Genomic DNA, 23,496 nt, shown 5'->3' on the forward strand with positions numbered 1-23,496 from the left:
ATTCATAGCAAATGTTCAGAGGAAGTCTGACTTCTCAGAATTAAGCCTTCTATTTATGTTACGTTTCCTTTTGTGTTTTAAATGTGAGAGCGACATGACATCTCTTCTCACATCTGCATCCCCTGAAACCAGTCACTGCGTATCCGGGCTGCATGCACACACTCACACCATGTATGAGAAGAATGTATTTGATCAAATTGGCATGCAAGCTAGTTAACACCTTCCTCCTTCCCAAGCACCCAGTGTTGTTTCAACTTAGTTGCACACCCAGTGCTGTGATATCACTGTGTGAAAGGGTAAGTCAGCACAAAAGGTTCATACAAAAGAGGAAAATTAAGCAGCCAACAAAACCAGTCACTTTTCCGCAGTCTGTTTTATTTCCCTCAGCAGCAATGAACGTCTCAATTGAGACAGTAGGACAAATGCAGAATGACAGAGGTCAAAGTAGAACAGTCTCATGAAAAGACACTCCCATAATTGCATTGAGCAAAATTCGTAACAATTCATGTTACATCTGAGTGTTCTCACAAAAAAGGCAACTGATCTTCTGTCACAGCGTAGGTCAGTCTTCGAGAAGTGGCCTATCATTTCACAAAGTTCAATCTACTTCGCCCTTCACTTCTCCAGAGATCATCTCTTTGGCTTTTAAATAGCCCTTATTGTAGAATTAAAACTAGTAGGTAAGTTAGAATTCTCTGGTATTTACAGTTGTGCAGTTAGTTGTACAGCTCTGCAATCAAGAACTAAAGCTTCTGTGACACTATTCTCATTTCATCTCAAGGGTTAGTCAGAGAGGGTTGCATGCAAGGTCCTCCCCCTCAATGACACCATTGTGATGGAGATCAAAGAAATCATTGCGGTGAATGAAAGTGTTGACATGCTTCTTTATTCCAGAAAGAGAGCAAGGGGTGGTCAGGACTGGTTTCCTGACGCCTGCATTAGCCAAGCCACTTAAAATAAAATACTGCAAAATGGTGCAAAAGTGGTGGCCACAGTCGGATTGGGAGGATGACTTGGGCTTCAACCTATAAGTAGAAGAGTAATACGTTGTTCTGAAGCATCACAGGGCACATTCAAACGTGCAAGTGCCATAAAACCAGTACTGGGCCTTTAATCTCAATTGAGTTTAGCCTCTGTGTAGACATCCGTTTTTGTAATTGTTAGTTAATGTCAAAAGCCACACAGTTTTCATGAAGTGTTACATCTTTGACGGATATTTAACTACATCCATCCAGTTTCTTAATGGCCAACGGATCAACCCAACTGAACATTCCAGACCTTCTCTGCTTTGCTCGGAGCCCCAGTCTGTCCCAACACGGCAGGTAACCAACCACCCAAGGCACCTGTCAGTCTCTCAGGAAGAAGACAACAGGAAATAGTTTAGGGGGGGGGGGGCAGGGAGAGTGAAAAGCAGCCTTCATTTGGAGACTTCTGGGTTCTGAGCCTTCCTATAAGGTTCTCCATAATAAAACTCTTGGCTGAATCAGTGCAATTCATGCTGTCAGGTCCGGTTTAGGAGAATCTCAGAATCTTAGTGGTTTTGTGGATCTTTGTCAGTTAAACCGGAGGTGTCGAGTTGGGTTTTCTGGGTTGTGACGTCCGTACTGGAGGTAAAGGGGCACGTCTATGTGAGAGAGAGAGGGATATAGAAAGATAGAAAAGAAGGTCACCTCCAGCTTTTGTTACAATACTGTACAACGCCAACTGTATGTGTCTACCTGCCCATTCATCTGACATCTATACATTCATCAAATTAGCCGAACAATACAGTCACTGAAGTACCTGGAAGGGACGGCTGCAACAGGAGGGCCAACAGGTGGAACTGAAGTTCTACTCGCTCCATGTTGCAGGGGGGCACCAGATGCAATGTACCCAGGGTGGGTGGGATGTGACGGGGGCTCTGAAGGCAAGGACTTCCTGGGTGCTGGTGTTTTTTTGGGTGGTACAAGGGCCTGAAGAAAATACAAAAGAAACATATAATACAATCCAGGTGTGATACAATGATTTTCGTTGATTATAGCTGATCGTCACATAGAGTTTAGGTAACAGTGACAAGACAACTGAAAATTGAGGGCTCTAGACCAACTCCAATCCTTGGGGGCCTAATTGGTGTCACTTTTGCCCCAGCTAACACACGATTCCAATAACCAACTAATGATCTTCAGTTCAAAAACGCAATTAGTTTAAATCAGCTGTGTTTGCTAGGGATAAGGAACTAGTGTGACCACTACGGCCCCGAGGACTGGAGTTGCAGGGATGGGCTCTAGACCAAGCGTAGATTTAATTAATTAACTTTTGGTTTAGTTAACTGTTCTGCTAATGGTACTAGAAATAATTTATGCGACTTGCTGATATTGACGTGTTGAAGGTTGCCTGCTTGTATGTGGACGATGCAAACTACACTCACCGGCCAGTTTATTAGGTACACCCATCTAGTACGGGGTCGGACACCCCCTTTGCCTCCAGAACAGCCTGAATTAGTTGGGGCATTCTACAAGGTGTCAGAAACGTTCCACGGGGATGTTGGTCCATGCTGACTCGATGGCATCACGCAGTTGCTGCAGATTGGACGGCGGTACGTCCATGCTGTAAACAGCCCGTTCCATCTCATCCCAAAGATGCTCTATTGGGTTGAGGTCTGGGGACTGCGCAGGCCACTCCAGGCAATGTTTTTCCACTCCTCGATTGTCCAGTGTTGGTGATCACGTGCCCACTGGAGACGATTCTTGTTATTTTTAGCTGATAGGAGTGGAACCCGGTGTGGTCATCTGCTGCAATAGCCCATCCGTGACAAGGACCGACGAGTTGTGCATTCCGAGATGCTATTCTACACACCACTGTTGTACTGTGCCATTTGTCTGTTTGTGGCCCGCCTGTTAGCTTGCACGATTCTTGCCACTCTCTTTCGACCTCTCTCATCAACGTGCCTTTTTCGCCCACAAGACTGCCACTGACTGGATGTTTTTTGTTTGTCACACTATTCTCGGTAAACCTTAGACACTGTCGTGTGTGAAAAGCCCAGGAAGGCGTCCGTTTCTGACATACTGGATCCAGCGCGCCTGGCATCGACAATCATACCACGCTTAAAGTTGCTTGGGCCACTTGTCCATTCAACCTTCAATCAAACAGTAACTTAATGTCTCGATGACATGGCCACGTGACTCACTGTCTGTAGGAGCGATCCATTTTCGTGAACGGGGTGCTGTACCTAATAAACTGGCCTGTGTGTGTATTTACACTACACCAATATATTAAGCATGGTTTAATATGCAAATGCAGTATCACACATTAATACAATGCAGTTTGTACTTTAACTTTAAAATGCTAATTTCACCTAAATAAATTTTTATTTTCAATTAGTTACCAACATTGCCATTACCTATAGCCATAGATTGGCTGTGCATTCTTTTGTAACCAACTTTTTAGAGCCACTTCCAAGTGAGTGAATATGAAGTACTTTGATCTGCATTTGCACATAAATGTAAATTCAGCAATACAATACTGAACTAAAGCTTGATTAGTCATTCAATCCATTGAATCAACCAATCAACTACATACACATCAATTAACCACACAATCCCACCAATCAACCATTAAATCCCTCCACAATCAATTAACCAACCAACCACACTCGTCACATAAATCAACCAATCAGACCCAATGCCCACATGCAGCCATGTCTACATGCTACTCTGGTACCTGGCTGCCTGTTAGCACAGGGTCAGGGGGTAGAGGCTTGGTGGGAGGAGCCGGCCGACTCAACGATGGCTAGAATAACGGACGGAAAACAGAAGAACAGGAGGAATAGATGGAGAGAATGAGTGAGGGGTGGAAGAGACCAACCAAAGGAAAGGGACTATTCAGGTATTCTAACAGAATACTGAATGAGACTCTACAGAGTAGTGTCACAATACTCCAAAATGTTCACTATTTGTACAATGAAAACAACAAACTTCAGACCAATTCTCATGCAATGAGACAAAGACAAATCATTTATATTAGCAAACCACAGAGACGAGACAGCTACCTCTATTCATTCGCCATCATGCTCAGTACCATGAAGGTAACAAATGCACTCTAAAGTAATGGAAGAGAATCCATTACGCTACTATTGACAAGACAGATTCCAATCATGGAAGTAGATGATAAGAGGGAAAGATGATTGACACCAGTGCTCCTCAAAGCCATACAGATGAGATGAATTTACCCACACTGAACAAAACTTAGAAATCAGCAACTTGACCAAAGACCATAAGATACTTTTTGAGAAACAGTGGTATGGAATATACACTGAGTGTACAAACATTAGGAACACATGCTCATTCCAGGTGAAAACTATGATCCCTTATTGATGTCACCTGTTAATTCCACTTCAATCAGTGTACAGTAAACGAAGGGGAGGCAACAGGTTAAAGAAGGATTTTTAAGCCTTGAGACAATTGAGAAATTAACTGTGTATGTGTGCCATTCTGAGGGTGAATGGGCAAGACAAAAGATGTAAGTGCCTTTGAACAGGGTATAGTAGCAGGTGCCAGGCGCACCGGTTTGAGTGGGTCGAGAACTGCAACACTGCTGGATTTTTCACGCTCAACAGTTTCCCGAGAGTATCAAGAATGGTCCACCACCCGAAGGACATCAAGCCAACTTGACACAACTATTGGAAGCATTGGAGTCAACATGGGTCAGCATCCCTGTGGAATGCTTGACACCTTGGAGAGTCCCTGCCTCGACGATTCAAGGCTGTTCTGAGGGCAAAAAGGTTAGCAACTCAAAATTAGGAAGTTGTTCCTAATGTTTTGTACACTCAGTGTACATTGATTCTAGAGCGTTAGCTAATTAACTATGTAGCTCTAGATTTGAATGTTATGTAATAATGCCAACCCTGTTGTAGGCATCATCACATAATATTCAAGTCAAGTATTACAATTTATGAAAGTGATTGGAAATAAAGAGATAAACAACTCTGGTGTGTGGAGCCATGGTCTTTGTCAACTAGTTCAATCATTGTGTCTCAGCACATAGGATACTCTTCCAGATCTAAGCTGGGGATAGAGAGTTCGCTCATGTGGAGGGTTCTTTCGCTAAGTGACAGATTTACATGTCTAAACAGGAGAGTTAATCTTGTCCAAATTAAACCTTTGTTAAGCATTAGACACTGTGGCTACTGTTGGCACTAAAAGGAAGAACATGCTCCCCCCATGCCAGTAAGTAATGCTAAGTAATCAAAGTAATGCTGTGGTTAGTTTTCAACATAATTTAAGTCACTCAACGATGGCTAGAATAACGGACGGAAAACAGAAGAACAGGAGGAATAGATGGAGAGAATGAGTGAGGGGTGGAGAGAACCAACAAACGGAAAGGGACTATTCAGGTATTCTAACAGAATACTGAATGAGACTCTACAGAGTAATGTCACAATACTCCAAAATGTTCACTATTTGTACAATGAAAACAGAATGTTAGTTCTAGAAAACATGAGGATTCTTATAAATTACTAATTATTATTTATGTAGAGATTTCATCTCATAGCATTGCACACACAAGCATTTTTCAAGCTACCATCACCACATGCAGGTTTCCATTCACTGATATGATGTCATATCCTCATTTTTTAAAAATGTTTATTTTCTTAATATTTTTACCCAATTTCGTGATATCCAATTGGTAGTTAGAGTCTTGTCCCATCGCTGCAACTCCCGTACGGACTCGGGAGAGGCGAAGGTTGAGAGCCATGCATCCTCCGAAATACGACCCTGACGAGCCGCACTGCTTCTTGACACACTGCTCGCTTAACCCAGAAGCAGCCGCACCACTGTGTCGGAGGAAACACAGTACAACTGGCGACCGAAGTCAGCGTGCCACAAGGAGTTGCTAGAGCGTGATGGGACAAGGACATCCCGGCCGGCCAAACCCTCCCCTAACAACGCGGCCGCTGCGACACAGCCTGGGATCGAACCCGGGTCTGTAGTGATGCCTCAAGCCTTAGACCGCTGCGCCACTCGGGAGGCCCCTTCATAGAATCATTTTAAAGAAACAGTGTGATGGCATGGCCCTCAACATACAGTGGGGAGAACAAGTATTTGATACACTGCGATTTTGCAGGTTTTCCTACTTACAAAGCATGTAGAGGTCTGTAATATTTATCATAGGTACACTTCAACTGTGAGACACGGAATCTAAACAAAAATCCAGAAAATCACATTGTATGATTTTTAAGTAATTAATTTGCATTTTATTGCATGACATAAGTATTTGATACATCAGAAAAGCAGAACTTAATATTTGGTACAGAAACCTTTGTTTGCAATTACAGAGATCATACGTTTCCTGGAGTTCTTGACCAGGTTTGCACACACTGCAGCAGGGATTTTGTCCCACTCCTCCATACAGACCTTCTCCAGATCCTTCAGGTTTCGGGCTGTCGCTGGGCAATACGGACTTTCAGCTCCCTCCAAAGATTTTCTATTGGGTTCAGGTCTGGAGACTGGCTAGGCCACTCCAGGACCTTGAGATGCTTCTTACGGAGCCACTCCTTAGTTTCCCTGGCTGTGTGTTTCGGGTCGTTGTCATGCTGGAAGACCCAGCACGACCCATCTTCAATGCTCTTACTGAGGGAAGGAGGTCGTTGGCCAAGATCTCGCGATACATGGCCCCATCCATCCTCCCCTCAATACGGTGCAGTCGTCCTGTCCCCTTTGCAGAAAAGCATCCCCAAAGAATTATGTTTCCACCTCCACGGTTGGGATGGTGTTCTTGGGGTTGTACTCATCCTTCTTCTTCCTCCAAACACGTCGAGTGGAGTTTAGACCAAAAAGCTCAATTTTTGTCTCATCAGACCACATGACCTTCTCCCATTCTTCCTCTGGATCATCCAGATGGTCATTGGCAAACTTCAGACGGGCCTGGACATGCCCTGGCTTGAGCAGGGGGACTTGCGTGCGCTGCAGGATTTTAATCCATGACGGCATAGTGTGTTACTAAAGGTTTTCTTTGAGACTGTGGTCCCAGCTCTCTTCAGGTCATTGACCAGGTCCTGCCGTGTAGTTCTGGCTGATCCCTCACCTTCCTCATGATCATTGATGCCCACGAGGTGAGATCTTGCATGGAGCCCAGACCGAGGATGATTGACCGTCATCTTGAACTTCTTCCATTTTCTAATAATTGCGCCAACAGTTGTTGCCTTCTCACCAAGCTGCTTGCCTATTGTCCTGTAGCCCATCCAGCCTTGTGCAGGTCTACAATTTTATCCCTGATGTCCTTACACAGCTCTCTGGTCTTGGCCATTGTGGAGAGGTTGGAGTCTGTTTGATTGAGTGTGTGGACAGGTGTCTTTTATACAGGTAACGAGTTCAAACAGGTGCAGTTAATACAGGTAATGAGTGGAGAAACAGGAGGGCTTCTTAAAGAAAACTAACAGGGTCTGTGAGAGCCGGAATTCTTACTGGTTGGAAGGTGATCAAATACTTATGTCTTGCAATTAAAATGCAAATTAATTACTTAAAAATCATACAATGTGATTTTCTGGATTTTGTTTTTAGATTCCGTCTCTCACAGTTGAAGTGTACCTATGATAAAAATTACAGACCTCTACATGCTTTGTAAGTAGGAAAACCTGCAAAATCGGCAGTGTATCAAATACTTGTTCTCCCCACTGTAGATAGAAAAAGGGCGATTGCATGAGAATCAACTGTGTTGGTGGTGCTGCTACTGCTACAGCTACGGCTACTGCTACGGCTACTGCTACGGCTACTGCTACGGCTACTGCTACGGCTACTGCTACGGCTACTGCTACGGCTACTGCTACGGCTACTGCTGCTACATATGGACGAAGACCTCCTCATTAAATGGCAACCTTTGACTGTACCTGGCTGTTATGGGGGCTGGGGTCGGGGGGCAGGGGCTTGGTGGGGGCTGGCCGTTTCTTTCTTATCCAATGATGGATATATGGAAAAAGTAGAGGAGCAAACAGGACTTCGCTATAATACTGCAACTACACACATAAAAAGACACAGAATGTTAGTTCTAGAAAACATGAGGCTTCTTATAGATTACCAATTATTTATGTAGAGATTTCATCTCATTGCATTGCACACACAAGCATTTTTCAAGCTACCCATCACCTCACAGGCCTAGGCCAGGTTACCTGGGCTTGTTTTAAGACAGGGTCAGAGGGGAGTGGCTTAGTAGGCGGAGCAGGTCTGTCCTGAACCTGAGAAAACAGGAGTCAAAGGGTTTTGACAGCCAATGGAAACATGCATTGGAGGGTAAGTTAGTTATTAGAATTGAGCATTACATATTCAACTCTCAGATTGAGAAAATATGAATTGGTCACTTGAGAACATACACTGAACAAAAATATAAACGAAACACGTAAAGTGTTGATCCCATGTTTCATGAGCCGAAATAAAAGATCCCAGAAATGTTCAACACACACAAAAAGCTTGTTTCTCTAAAATACTGTGTACAAATTTGTTTACATCCCTGTTAGTGAGCATTTCTCCTTTGCTCAAATAAATCATCCACCTGAAAAGTGTGGCATATCAAGAAGCTGATTAAACAGCATTATCATTACACAGGTGCACCAAGTGCTGCGGACAATAAAAGGCCACTCTAAAATGTGAAGTTTTGTCACACAACGCCACAGATGTCTCAAGTTGAGGGAGCGTACAATTTGCATGCTGACTGCAGGAATGTCCACCAGAGCTGTTGCCAGAGAATTACATTTTAATTTCTCACAACCGGAGACCACGTGTAACCACGCCAGCACATGACCTCCACATCCGGCTTCAACACCTGCGGGATTGTCTGAGACTAGCCACCCAGACAGCTGAGGAAACTGTGGGTTTGCACAACTGAAGAATTTCTGCAGAAACTGTCAGAAACTGTATCAGGGAAGCTAACAGTAGTTTGGCGTCGTAACTGACTTCAGTAGGCAAATGCTCACCTTTGAGGCCACTGGCACGCTGGAGAAGTGTGCTCTTCACAGATGAATCCCGGGTTTCAACTGTACTAGGCAGATGGCAGACAGCATGTATGGCGTCGCATGGGCGAGCAGTTTGCTGACGTCAACGCTGTGAACAGAGTGCCCCATGGTGGCGGTGGGGTTATGGTATGGGCAGGTATAAGCTACGGATAACGAACACAATTGCATTTTATCAATGGCTATTTGAATGCACAGAGATACCGTGACGAGATCTTGAGGCCCATTGTCATGCCATTCATCTGCCGCCATCACCTCATGTTTCAGCATGATAATGCACGGCCCCATGTCGCAAGGATCTGTACCTAATTCCTGGAAGCTGAAAATGTCCCAGTTCTTCCATACTCACCAGACATGTCACCCATTGAACATGTTTGGGTTGCTCTGGATCGACGTGTAAGACAGTGTGTTCCAGCCAATATCCAGCAACATCGCACAGCCATTGAAGATGAGTGGAACAACAGGCCACAATCAACAGCCTGATCAACTCTATGCGAAGGAGATGTGATGCTCAGCATGAGGCAAATGGTGGTCACACCAGATACTGACTGATTTTCTGATCCACGCCCCTACCTTTTTTTAAAGGTATCTGTGACCATCATATGAAATCCATAGATTAGGGCCTAATGAATGTATTTGAATTGACTGATTTCCATATGTTTTTTGATAAACTGTAACTCAGTAAAATCTTTGAAATTGTTGCATGTTGCGTTTATATTTTTGTTCAGTGTAGTTACTAACTTAGATAGACCTTGTTAATGTGTTAGATGCTTTTTGTATTTTCTTTATGCTCCCCTTATTCAGGCCAATCTTACAACTCATAGAAATGCCCACTACACATGTAGCCTCATCCTCTTCTACAAATTCAAAAACATCAGTCTTGAACAAGATAGACCTGTCTATAACATTGCAAGATTCAGGAATAGCTCCCCACATTTAAAAAATACTATAGTATACAGTGCCTTCGGAAAGTATTCAGACACATTGACTTTTTCCACATTTTGTTACATTACAGCCTTATTCTAAAATGTATTAAGAAAAATCCTCAGCAATCTACACACAATACTCCATAATGACAAAGCAAAAACAGTAAAAAAAATAATATTAGCACATTTATTAAATCAAAAAACAGAAATACCTCATTTACATAAGTATTCAGACCCATTGCCATGAGACTCAAAATTGAGCTCAGGTGCATCCTGTTTCCATTGATCATCCTTGAGATGTTTCTACAACTTGATTGTAGTCCACCTGTGGTAAATTCGATTGATTGGACCCACAGTTGACCGTGCATGTCAGAGCAAAAACCAAGACATGAGGTCGAAGGAATTGTCCGTAGAGCTCCGAGACAGGACTATGTCGGGGCACAGATTTGGGGAAGGGTACCAAAACAATTCTGCAGCATTGAAGGTCCCCAAGAACACAGTGGCCTCCATCATTCTTAACTTCTTGCAACTATAGGGGGTGCTGTTCCGCATTAGCATATTTGTGTCTCCAAATTAAACTCCTCGGGCTAAATTCTTGATCGTACAATATGCATATTATTGTTATTATTGGATAGAAAACACCTTCTAGTTTCTATAAGAGTTGGAATTTTGTTCTGAGTGTACAGAACAATTTCTACAGCACTTTCATTGAACAGGGTTCAGATTTCAGAAATTTTTACCTCTGATCTGAGGTCTGTTTTTTAAGGCGACAGTGAATGCTATGAAGAAACCGACACTGCCTACGTCTTCCTCTGGGTGTCTGTACGTCATCACGTTTCAATGGAATCGATGACGTTCAAGCCATTATAAAAGACGAAAATGTACAGAGGACCACCCTTTCTCAACGTGCGCCTGAAGCGTAAAGGCATCGGACCTGCCTCGTTCCAAATCGTTTTCAACCAGCAATATTTCTCCGGTCATGTTTCAGTCGTTATAGTTGTAAAAACATCATAATGTATAATTTGAACCGTTTTATAGCAATGATATCCGTTTAGTGCGATTTTAGGAATTTCTTTGTTGTGCACTCTGAAAGTTTGGACACGTTTTAGGTGTCGGTCGTTGGTGCTGGACATTCGAAGGACAGAGGACATCTATCGACCAAAAGACGTTCTATAACATAGAAAGGATACATTGCCCAAGATTCTGATGGAGAACAGCTCAAAGTAAGCAATATTTAATATGAATAAATCGTGTTTCTGTCGAAATATTTTAAACGCATATTTCGCCATTTTGTTGGTATAGCTTCACTTGGCCAACCCTGTATTGAAAAGTAAGGATAATTTTAAAAATGTAAATCAGCGTGCATTAAGAACTAATTTGTCTTTCGATTGCTGTCAACCCTGTATTTTTAGTCAAGTATATGATTAGCTTTCAATTAAACTAGATCACTCTGAAAGATGACGTCAGACTTTTGAGGCTTGATTTCCTAGTATTTTCATTGTGTAACCACGGTTTTGTTGGCTAAATATGCACCTTTTCGAACAAACTGTATATGTATATTGTTAAAATGATGTTACAGGAGTGTCATCGGAAGAATTCTGAGAAGGTTAGTGAAAAAATTAATATATTTTGGCGGTGATTACGTTATAGCGCTCTTTGGCTGGAATCATGCTCTAGTAACGTTTGCACATGTGTATGCTAACTTATCGATTATTGTGTTTTCGCTGAAAAACGCTTAGAAAATCTGAAATATGGTCTGAAATCACAAGAAGGTTCCTTGCATGCTTTGTCTATTTTTATGAAATGTTTTATTTGATGAGTAAATTGTCATACACGTTGCTCTATCTAGTAATTCTAGTGCCATTTGTGAATGGTGGCCCAATTGTTAAACTGGATATCTAAACCTGAAATATGCACTTTTTCTACCCAAAAACTATTCCTATACCATGAATATGTTATCAGACTGTCATCTGAAGAGGTTTTTTCTTGGTTAGTGGATATCAAATATCTTAGATGACCGAATTGGTGATAGCACCTGAAAGTTGAAAACTGATGGATTAGAATAGTGGTGTATTTTGCTAACGTGTTTAGCTAATAGATTTACATATTTTGTCTTCCCTGTAAAACATTTTAAAAATCTGAAATGGTGGCTTTATTCACAAGATCTGTATCTTTCATCTTGTCTTGGACTTGTGATTTAATATATTTAATGCTACTATCTACTTTGAAGCTATGCTAGCTATGCTAATAGTGTGTGGGGGGGGTGGGTGCTCCCGGACCCGGTAGAGGCTCGTGAAAGTTAAATGGAAGAAGTTTAGAACCACCAAGACTCTTCCTAGAGCTGGCCCCGCCCGCCAAAACTGAGCAATCGGGAGAAAGCTTTGGTCAGGGATGACCAAGAACCCGAGGTCACTCTGACCGGCTCTAGAGTTCCTTGCTGGCATGGGAACCCTTCCAGAAATATCTATATCTCTCTCTCATCCAGCCTACACCAATCAGGCCTTTATGGTAGAGTGGCCAGACGGAAGCCACTCCTCAGTAAAAAGGCACATGACAGCCTGCTTGGAGTTTGCCAAAAGGCACCTAAGGACTCTCAGACTATGATAAACAAGATTCTCTGGTCTGATGAAACCAAGATGTAACTCTTTGACCTGAATGCCAAGCGTTACATCTGGAGGAAACCTGGCACCATCCCTATGGTGTAGCATGGTGGTGGCAGCATCATGCTGTGGGGATGCTTTTCAGCAGCAGGGACTGGGAGACTAGTCAGAATGGAGGCTAAGATGAATGGAGCAAAGTACAGAGATCCTTGATGAAAACCTGTTCCAGAGCGCTCAAGACGGCGAAGGTTCACCTTCCAACAGGACAATGACCCTAAGCACACATCCAAGACAATACAGGAGTGGCTTCAGGACAAGTCTCTGAATTTCCTTGAGTGGTCCAGCCAGAGCTCGGACTTGAACCCGATCAAACATCTCTGGAGGGACCTGAAAATAGCTGTGCAGCAACGCTCCCCATCCAACCTGACAGAGCTTGTGAGGATCTGCAGAGAGGAATGGGAGAAACTCCCCAATTACAGGTGTGCCAAGCTTATAGCGTCATACCCAAGAAGACCCGAGGCTGTAATCGCTACTAAATGTGCTTCAACAAAATACTGAGTAAAGGGTCTGAATACTTATGTAAATATGATATTTCAGTTTATTTTATAAATGAGCAAACATGTCTTTATGGGGTATTGTGTGTAAATTGATGAGGATTTTTTTTTTTTTTTTTTAAATACATTTTAGAATAAGGCTGTAACCTAACAAATTGTGGAAAAAGTCAAGGGGTCTGAATACTTTCCTAAGGCATTGTAAATGCTGTAGTATTACTATAATTATATACTATAGTATTTACTGTAGTGTTTTTGTGGACTTTACTGTAGACTGTAGTGTTTTTGTGGACATGACTGTAGTATTTACAATTTACTATAGTATAAATGCAGTAGTATTACTATAGTTAAAAGATTATAGTGTATACTATAGGCTTTGGCGGTATCCTGATTGTCATACCGACCTTGTGCCATCCCGGGATATTCTGTAATACTGGCACTGAACACAAGGGGTGCTATTTTCAAACCCCATTCAGCCTCTGTAATCCAAAGGTTAGCAATGCTGATTTTGCAAGAAGCTGAACACTAAGCTAGATAACTAGCCAGAAAATTCTACCTGCTGACTTACTAGGTTCAGACAGCATTCCTGTGTATATTAAGACACCATGGAGTCAGTGCAAGATATGGCTCAGAAAATGTACCTCAATCCAGGGATGAGAAATGCGTTGTACTCTGAATGGTCCCATTATCCCAACTGTTACACCGTGAAGATAATGGGACAATTCGGAGTACCTCACATTTCTCATCCCTGGATTGAGGTACATTTTAATCTACACAGGTCTGCTGGCTACTAGATAACTAGCTACTAAATTAGCAAACCAAATGCACAACTACAGAGTATTGAGCACATTTTAGACAGTTAACTTAATAGTTAGAAGATATCTAGCTGTCAAACATTTAGTGATGAATTCCATACTGTAACTAGATCACCTGGGGTGTGCTGCGCAACAGTGAGTGACTCACAAGGCTCTGGTCTCTAGTCATTGTGTGGTTGTAGACAAACACCATGTGATTAGGGACTACCGTTAAACTTCATAATGAAAAATAATGTGACCGGTGAAATGAAGAATGCAATCTTTATCTCCTAACGTATTGCACAAGTTGACTGCAGGTACTTTACTTAAAAAGTAGCTACAAATATTCAAAGTATTTAAAATATGTAAGAAATAGTTTCATTGATATTGACAGCATTGAAAAAGCATCCCGTGGCTATTTCCAAATACCCCAGTATACAGTATACTACCCAAGCCTAAAATACTATAGTCTTTACTATAGTATTTTTGTTTTATTATCTTTGACATGGAATTGGCTGCTTTCTCTTTTCTCCTACTAAAACATTTCCATAACCAGTAGGTAGAAATTCTATAGTAACTACTACACATGATTAAGGTATACTACAGTGTGTAGTATAGTATTCTACAGTACACTACAGATTTCTATAGTAAGCACTACACAATCGAGGGGAATACTAGTGTGTAGTATAGTATTCAGCAGTAGGGATTAATATTTTCAAGACAAGTTTCAATACCCGCGAATAATTCATATTTATCCCAAAAGTTCTGCACCGCACCGGTACCTCTCCCTACTGCCCCCCCCCAACGTGTTCCTGCAGAACGGTGAGCCCTGATTTGCCCATTTAAAGAGTTTAAAACCAAGATATGGTCACTATGCCAGGGTTCTCCCCAAATAAGAGAGTAAAGATTTCAGAGAAAATGAAACTGATATTTAGTCATTATAGAGTCTGTCTTTGATCTTTGATCGCCAATGACATCGTTGTGAATTGCGAAACAGGCCATTCATAAATTCTGAGCCTTATGTTTCTCAATTAATTCAGCAAATTCCAGCAGTAAGCCATCTCGACAAATAGTGTGCTCAGGTCGCACAGAGCGCACCCAAAGCATTGAAATGTATAATCATACAAACTTTAATGGCAGTCAAACAAAAGTCAAATGACTAAAGTGGCTAATCTTGCTAGATAACCTTCAACGAATGATAGAATATCTCCTATATTTGGCAAAAATCGAGTTGATGATTATACAGATAGCAGATCAGCTCATGAATAATAGGGAGATGAAGAGTGGAAATAGTTTAAATATCAAAGTATCTTAACAAAGAACACCCGTTTTCAAAATATCCATATCTACTCCCATATTGTTAGTTGAGCATACATTCTCTACTGAAGATCTATGGGCAGAAAGTCTGAGACATAGCAAAGAAGCAGGGGAAATGTTATAGCGGTATTTTGACATGCATAGGCCAGAGACGTGCTTTGATAATGCAACCTATGGATTACAGAATAAAGTTAGGAATTTTCATGCAAGACAGGAGTCAGGATTTTGGATAAGAAAATAGCCTAGGCAGTCGGACAGGAGAAGATATACATTTTCCCTCATGCCTACCCACAGACTTCATGTCTGTGACAGAGATGACTATGTAATAAATTGTGCATAGGCCTATCAAATTTGTGAATGTCTGAAGAGTCACAATGACAGCTCAAAGAGGCACACGTTCTTTTATAGGCTATACTGTAGGGGTTTCCTGTAGGGTTCATTAACTGCATTCGGGTCATGTGTACAGTTCAGTAGTGGCAATTATGCGTTCACTTTGAATTTATGGCAACTTTGTGTGAAGTAAATACGCTAGACTAAAGGCTACCATGCGACAACCAGTTTGGATAATGTGCTATTAAATATTTTTCTGCGCATGTTGTGTATTTTGTGGAATTGCATTAGTGCCGACATTGGGGAACATTTTAGTAATTTTTCGGATCTTGTCATTTCATATTTTCGGGAAATGTGTTTTCCTGGGTCAGTCAAGTGATCTCGGTTACCCATGTTAATCCCTATCCTACAGTTTACTACAGAATTCTACAGTAAGTACTATAGTATTCTATAGTAAACGGTAGTATTTTTTTAATGTGGGTCAACACAGAGAGATTGACGTCTGCTAAATGACTAATATTATTACAATAAATTCAGTGTTATCGATTCCAGGTACCTGTAACAAGGGGCACATAGGAACAGTGTAGGTGGAAAAACTATTTGAGTGACAGCCAGGGAAGGCCAGGCTGGGTCATCGTGGTACCTTGTTAGAAGGCGGAGACGGGGTCATTTGGATGTCACTCTGGCGGCTCCAGTGGTACCTCAGTGGTTGGACCTGCTCCCCGTTACGAGCATCCACTCGCTCTGTGGCCGGGGTCCTGGGAGACAGCACACACTCACACATTAGCACATTACCATAAAGTTCATTCCACAATTTCAATAATGTGGGTTCTGAAGCATTACAAATAGTAAGCTGAGCACTGTCATAAGAGACAAGAATTATGTTTCTCTATAACACTGGTCTAGCCCTCAAAGAATGGGTGTTTGATTACAATACACTGGTATACATGATATTACAACCAAGGGGAATAATCAGTTCTGGTTCTGAAGAGTCAGAGGTCATTGCAGTGTTACAGTATAAGTAAAAATGAGGTTGACAGAAGTAGCGCTCAAAATAAGCGTATAGAACTGAGACTCTCAAGAATGGTCACCATCACTATCCACGAAACCGGCTCTAAAGGAGTCTTATATAAAACATTGAAGAAATGGGGAACTAAACTGGGGTGAGTTTCCCAAAGCCTTCGTAGCATTTAGTTTGTCGTTATATCCTACTTAAAGTGCATCGCTTGTATCTGAGCTGTTTAGTCAAAAAACACCTGTTGAACTAAAACTGATCAATCAAATTTAGTCACTCTTTAGATTATAGTGAGTTATTTTAATATGGACCAAAGTTCAGATATTTTTGCAAACTAGAGAGACTCTTGGGTGTTAAATGGAACACTAAGTATTAACGTTGCACTTCAATAACAATTCGTCGTAAAGACACAGCCCAGAACTGAGCAGCTAGAAACTAATTCCATGGCTTTACTCTACCCTTAACATTTAGTACCTTTTAGCCTGTTCCACGGCAAACACCAGGCCCCAACTCTCACTATGGGCCACACTGACCCCATTGAATCAGAGGTAGAGAAAAACACAGTTAACTCTGACGTTCATTGAGTGATAAAGTGCAAGATAAACCTTGTGCATGTCCAATTCGAACTTGCACATACTCCAGCTAGCCATAGCCCCTTTCATTCCATTATAGCTATTAAAAAAACACTATGGCCGAAATTCTGTCCATACTGATAGCGGGTTTCTGCACTGCGCAAACATATACATACTATATACACATTGTAACTAATATGTGAACACATAGCTGGTGTCCCCTGGGTCAGGGCTCTCACCGGCTCTGTTGGCGTCCGGTGCCCTTGTGGAAGAGGCTGGTAGTACCCAGGCAGGGCAGGTTGCGGTGACACCGGGGGAAACGCAGGGCGAGGAAGAGGAGAACCACTGGCAGGATGAAGAGGAAGATGACCAGCAAGGCCACACGTGCCGGGTCAGATCCTAGAGATCCAGAAAATATTGTGGTCTTGGTTATCATGGCAGACATAGAATTAAAGCTGGGTGCATGTTACTTATTTCATCCTAGTTTTATTGATACGGTGTCCCAATTTCACCAGGATTTGATTAAGATAAGAAGTGTTTTCACTATATATTTTACCTCTTTGTGATGTCATTCGGAAACATAATGTTAACTTTCATTGCTATGCGGATGACACACAGCTGTACATTTCGATGAAACATGGTGAAGCCCCAAAATTGCACTCAATGAAAGCCTGTGTTTCAGACATAAGGAAGTGGATGGCTGCAAATGTTCTACTTTTAAACTCGGACAAAACAGAGATGCTTGTTCTAGGACCCAAGAAACAAAGAGCTATTCTGTTGAACCTGACAATTAATCTTGATGGTTGTACAGTCATCTCAAATAAAACTGTGAAGGACCTCGGCGTTACTCTGGACCCTGATCTCTCTTTTGATGAACATATCAAGACTTTCAAGGACAGCTTTTTTACATCTACGTAACATTGCAAAAATCTGAAACTTTCTGTCCAAAGATGATGCAGAAGAATGTATCCATGCTTTTGTCACTTCTAGGTTAGACTACTGCAATGCTCTACTTTCTGGCTACCCGGGTAAAGCACTAAATAAACATCAGTTAGTGCTAAACACGGCTGCTAGAATCTTGACTAGAACCAAAAAATCTGATCATATTACTCCAGTGCTAGCCTCTCTACACTGGCTTCCTGTTAAGGCAAGGGCTGAATTCAAGGTTTTACTGCTAACCTACAAAGCATTACATGGGCTTGCTCCTACCTATCTTTCCGATTTGGTCCTGCCGTACATACCTACACGTACACTACGGTCACAAGACGCAGGCCTCCTAACTGTCCCTAGAATTTCTAAGCAAACAGCTGGAGGCAGGGCTTTCTCCTATAGAGCTCAATTTTTAGGGAATGGTCTGCCTACCCATGTGAGAGACGTCTTGTGAGAAGTCTTTATTGAAGACTCATCTCTTCAGTAGGTCCTATGATTGAGTGTAGTCTGGCCCAGGAGTGTGAAGGTGAACGGAAAGGCACTGGAGCAACGAACCGCGCTTGCTGTCTCTGCCTGGCCGGTTCCCCTCTCTCCACTGGGATTCTCTGCCTCTAACCCTATTACAGGGGCTGAGTCACTGGCTTACTGGTGCTCTTCCATGCCATTCCTAGGAGGGGTGCGTCACTTGAGTGGGTTGAGTCACTGACGTGATCTTCCTGTCTGGGTTGGCGCCCCCCTTGGGTTGTGCCGTGGCGGAGATCTTTGTGGGCTATACTTGGCCTTGTCTCAGGATGGTAAGTTGGTGGTTGAAGATATCCCTCTAGTGGAGTGGGGGCTGTGCTTTGGCAAAGTGGGTGGGGTTATATCCTGCCTGTTTGGCCCTGTCCGGGGGTATCGTCAGATGGGGCCACAGTGTCTCCCGACCCCTCCCGACCCCTCCAATATTTATGCTGCAGTAGTTTATGTGTCGGGGGTCTAGGGTCAGTCTGTTATATCTGGAGTATTTCTCCTGTCTTATCCGGTGTCCTGTGTGAATTTAAGTATGCTCTCTCTAATTCTCTCTCTCTTTCTTTCTCTCTCTCGGAGGACCTGAGCCCTAGGACCATGCCTCAGGACTACCTGGCCTGATGACTCCTTGCTGTCCCCAGTCCACCTGGCCGTGCTGCTGCTCGTTTCAACTGTTCTGCCTGCAGCTATGGAACCCTGACCTGTTCACCGTACGTGCTACCTGTCCCAGACCTGCTGTTTTCAACTCTCTAGAGACAGCAGGAACGGTAGAGATACTCTCAATGATCGGCTATGAAAAGCCAACTGGCATTGACTCCTGAGGTGCTGACCTGTTGCACCCTCGACAACAACTGTGATTATTATTATTTGACCCTGCTGGTCATCTATGAACATTTGAACATCTTGGCTATGTTCTGTTATAATCTCCACCTGGCACAGCCAGAAGAGGACTGGCCACCCCTCATAGCCTGGTTCCTCTCTAGGTTTCTTCCTAGGTTCTGGCTTTTCATGGGAGTTTTTCCTAGCCACCGTGCTTCTACACCTGCATTGCTTGCTGTTTGGGGTTTTAGGCTGGGATTCTGTAAAGCACTTGAGATATCAGCTGATGTAAGAAGGGCTTTATAAATACATGTTATTTGATTTGAGTGTATATCTATGAGTGCAGTCAAGTTGTGCATTAACAGAGGAATGGTGAGGTACCTCTAGGTGCTCTTGCAGGGCCACTGTCCACACTGCCTCCATGGCCCATGTACCTACAGTCTGGAGGAGCCCAACCCACATCACAGTGGCAGTTCTTATTGCTGTTGCACACCTGGCAATGTCAGAGGATATTGAGCCATATTATTAATTTAACATCAACAGTATGGGCCAGTCCATTGTGAGCTATACAATATAACTCCTATAAAGGGAGACAGGCAGCTGGTTTGCTCACCCCGTGTCCGTTGCATTTGCTCTGACAATCGTCGACGCCGAACAAAGACACATCCTGACACCGCTGGTTCCAACAGGCCTGAACCACAACATGGTCAGTAATACCAATCATCATTTTAGATATTTATGTAAACTCAGATAACAACACAGAAAACCTCTCCTATATCCCTATTACAAAAGGTCAAATTACCCATTCCACAAAAACAAAAGTATTTTGCATTGTATTTCTATAGTTGAGGAAATGCCCACCTTGCCAAGACCACACGCGGTGCCCTGTGCCACCATAGCAGGGTCGGAGACGTCGTCGCCAAGGTGGAAGTAGGTTCCCCGGCAGACAAAGTCGCTGTAGTTAAATTTTACTTTGGTGGTCAGGATCTCAGCGCTGGTGCCTAGCAATGGACGGTCGTTGCCTCCCTGGCACTGGAGCCTCCCACAATGCACATCTCTGAAAAGTCAGACACAGTCAGAGCAACAGTCAGACATATAGAAGTGTTCATTAGGCACCAAATTGAAGAATAAGGACTGAAATAGGGCAGGACTACATTAACTTGTCCAATAAAATATGCTAATTGTGTTATCTGTTGCGAAACATTTTGCTACGATGTGCCCTAATGAACGTGGTACCTACTTGCTAGGGCAGGGGATGTAGGTTCCGTTTGGCATCTGGCCACAGTTGCCGTATTTGTTGCCCTGTTTGTTGACGGAGGAAAAGCAGACAGGCGGAGCCCTTGTGGAATCTGAAAAGAAAAGGGAGTTTAAACAATCATAATTGTCTCAAAGATCCTACAGTAAAAGTGTCTGAACAACACTGCCTCCTGAGTTTATGAGCCAATCTCAATTCTCCAACTCTGCAACATATGGCATATGAAGATTTGATATGATGTCATAACTCACCAAAACAGTTTCTTCAATCACTAGTAGTGACAATATATATACAGTTGAAGTCGGACACCTTAGCCAAATACATTTAAACTCCGTTTTTCACAATTTCTGACGTTTAATCCTAGTAAAAATTCCCTGTCTTAGGTCAGTTAGGATCACCACTTTATTTTAAGAATGTCAGAATAAAAGTAGAGAGAATGATTTATTTCAGCTTTATTTCTTTCATCACATTCCCAGTGGGTCAGAAGTTTACATACACTCAATTAGTATTTGGTAGCATTGCCTTGAAATTGTTTAACTTGGGTCAAATGTTTCGGGTAGCCTTCCACAAGCTTCCCACAATAAGTTGGGTGCATTTTGGCCCATTCCTCCTGACAGAGATGGTGTAACTGAGTCAGGTTTGTAGGCCTTTTTTCTATAGGATTGAGGTCAGGGCTTTGTGATGGCCACTCCAATACCTTGGCTTTGTTGTCCTTAAGCCATTTTACCACAATTTTGGAAGTGTGCTTGGGGTCATTGTCCATTTAGAAGACCCATTTGTGACCAAGCTTTAACTTCCTGACTGATGTCTTGAGATGTTGCTTCAATATATCCACATAATTTTCCTCCCTCATGACGCCATCTATTTTGTGAAGTGCACCAGTCCCTCCTGCAGCAAAGCACCCCCACAACATGATGCTGCCACCCCCGTGCTTCACAGTCGGGATGGTGTTCTTCGGTTTGCAAGCCTCCCACTTTTTCTTCCAAACATAACGATGGTCATTATTGCCAAACAGTTCTATTTTTGTTTCATCAGACCAGAGAACATTTCCCAAAAAAGTACGATCTTTGTCCCCATATGCAGTTGCAAACCGTATTCTGGCTATTTTATGGCGGTTTTGGAGCAGTGGCTTCTTCCTTGCTGAATGGCCTTTCAGGTTATGTCGATATAGGACTCGTTTTACTGTGGATATAGATACTTTTGTACCTGTGTCCTCCAGCATCTTCACAAGGTCCTTCGCTGTTGTTCTGGGATTGATTTGCACTTTTCGCACCAAAGTACGTTCATCTCTAGGAGACAGAACGCGTCTCCTTCCTGAGCGGTATGACGGCTGCGTGGTCCCATGGTGTTTATACTTGCGTACTATTGTTAGTACAGATGAACGTCAGGCGTTTGGAAATTGCTCCCAAGGACGGACCAGACTTGTTGAGGTCTACAATTGTTTTTCTGAGGTCTTGCTGATTTCTTTTGATTGTCCCATGATGTCAAGCAAAGAGGCACTGAGTTTGAAGGTAGGCCTTGAAATACATCCACAGGTACACCTCCAATTGACTCAAATGATGTCAATTAGCCTATCAGAAGCTTCTAACACCATGATGGAATTTTCTGGAATTTTCCAAGCTGTTTAAAGGCACAGTCAACTGAGTGTATGTAAACTTCTGACCCACTGGAATTGCAATACAGTGAATTATAAGTGAAATAATCTGTTTGTAAACAATTGTTGGAAAAATTACTTGTGTCATGCACAAAGTAGATGCCCTAACCGACTTGCCAAAACTATAGTTTGTTAACAAGAAGTTTGTGGTGTGGTTGAAAAACAAGTTTTAATGACTCCAACCTAAGTGTATGTAAACTTCCGACTTAAACTGTAGGAATCTTTTGTCCAGGGAAGTATTCTCTGTTGCTTTTAAAAAGTTCCAGTTCCGCTGACCAGTCAGTCCAGAACTCTGGGGTTCAGATCTCGAGGTTCTACAGTACTTGGTCAAAGTACTGAAACAAGTCCAAATAACTAGCCACTAGCTCCCCACAGTGGTATCAATCATATGATATACTATCGTTGATGGGGATCCCTTCGGGTCGCAGTTTGCTGGCAGGGCATCCCTGGAAAGAAAAGGTTTGAAAGAGCTCCTAACTTTAGGTTTAGGATTAATTATTAAGGGGTCTGGTCTCTCTGCATGTCCAGGAGTTGTAACGATCCTTTGCTGCAACGCCACCACCTGTAAACTGGTCCTGGGGCCCAGTGTTCCTCCGATGGGCATCTGTTGTGACCAACTGCAAGGTGGGCCAAGCATCTCCTCCCTTCTTGTCTCCTTCACTGGCACCCTTACTACACACAACTCACACCATTCAACCTCATCACTGAAACACTAATACTGAACACCTACATTTAAATCAGCTCAGGCGTTAGTATCATATTTATTATAATCAAATATGTTTATAACTCAGATTGTTATGTTCTTGTCTATTACAGTTCTGTATTTTGTCATGTATTTGTATGTTTTATGTGGACACCAGGAAGAGTAGCTGCTGCATGTGCAATAGCTAATAGTGATCCTAATAAACTAAACTGTTACATGATCTATCACAAGAAGCTGAACAAAGGTCTAAATCATAAACCCCTTTACTGATCTACTGTCTATTTGCTCTGTCTGACCAGCTGCGTTCAGGTGGATGGATGTGTCGGCAGCCCCTGGGGAGTGTGACCTCCCAGAGCACTGCACCGGTACCTCTCCCTACTGCCCCCCAACGTGTTCCTGCAGAACGGCGAGCCCTGCGAGGAAGGCCCTCCTACTGCTACAGCGGTGTCTGCGCCAGCTTCAACACACAGTGCCAGATGTTGTGGGGACCTAGTGAGTTACACTATTGGTCAAATGTTCTGGACCCGATAACCATTATAGTGA

The 23,496-nt window shown here is 42.8% G+C and overlaps 2 protein-coding genes across 6 annotated transcripts in view; both read right to left on the reverse strand.

The window, feature by feature from the left end:
• Nucleotides 1-23,496, reverse strand: part of LOC111965006 (DNA-directed RNA polymerase III subunit RPC7-like) — a 737,315-nt gene that overhangs the window by 223,118 nt on the left and 490,701 nt on the right. The gene's annotated exons all lie outside the window — the stretch shown is intronic.
• On the reverse strand, nucleotides 355-20,707 carry LOC111965002 (disintegrin and metalloproteinase domain-containing protein 12-like). 5 transcript variants are annotated; one of them, XM_023988932.2, is made up of 10 exons: nucleotides 20,582-20,707; nucleotides 20,203-20,398; nucleotides 19,955-20,032; nucleotides 19,723-19,834; nucleotides 17,325-17,484; nucleotides 16,142-16,256; nucleotides 8,144-8,209; nucleotides 3,700-3,768; nucleotides 1,783-1,952; nucleotides 355-1,624 (listed from the first exon to the last, which is right to left on the reverse strand). In XM_023988932.2, the coding sequence occupies exons 1-10, from the start codon at nucleotides 20,614-20,616 to the stop codon at nucleotides 1,558-1,560; spliced, it is 1,068 nt and encodes a 355-aa protein (XP_023844700.1). In that variant the 5' UTR covers nucleotides 20,617-20,707; the 3' UTR covers nucleotides 355-1,557. The 5 variants fall into 5 exon arrangements, with proteins under 5 accessions (XP_023844700.1, XP_023844701.1, XP_023844702.1 ...); XM_023988933.2 differs by lacking the exon at nucleotides 8,144-8,209; XM_023988934.2 differs by lacking the exons at nucleotides 3,700-3,768; nucleotides 8,144-8,209 and having other exon boundaries at nucleotides 20,582-20,706.

This window comes from Salvelinus sp. IW2-2015, linkage group LG6.1 (assembly GCF_002910315.2).
Source record: "Salvelinus sp. IW2-2015 linkage group LG6.1, ASM291031v2, whole genome shotgun sequence".
NCBI lineage: Eukaryota > Metazoa > Chordata > Actinopteri > Salmoniformes > Salmonidae > Salvelinus > Salvelinus sp. IW2-2015.

Bases quoted from the DNA above. Each gene is read 5' to 3' on its own strand.
- LOC111965002 (XM_023988932.2), bottom strand. From the start codon at position 20,616: ATGCCAAACGGAACCTACATCCCCTGCCCTAGCAA. The intron at 16,257-17,324 runs GTGAGAGCCCTG...GCTGTCTCCCAG, and splicing joins ACCGGACGCCAACAGAGCCG to GACCCCGGCCACAGAGCGAG. The intron at 1,953-3,699 runs GTACCAGAGTAG...TATTTTCTTCAG, and splicing joins CTGTGCTAACAGGCAGCCAG to GCCCTTGTACCACCCAAAAA.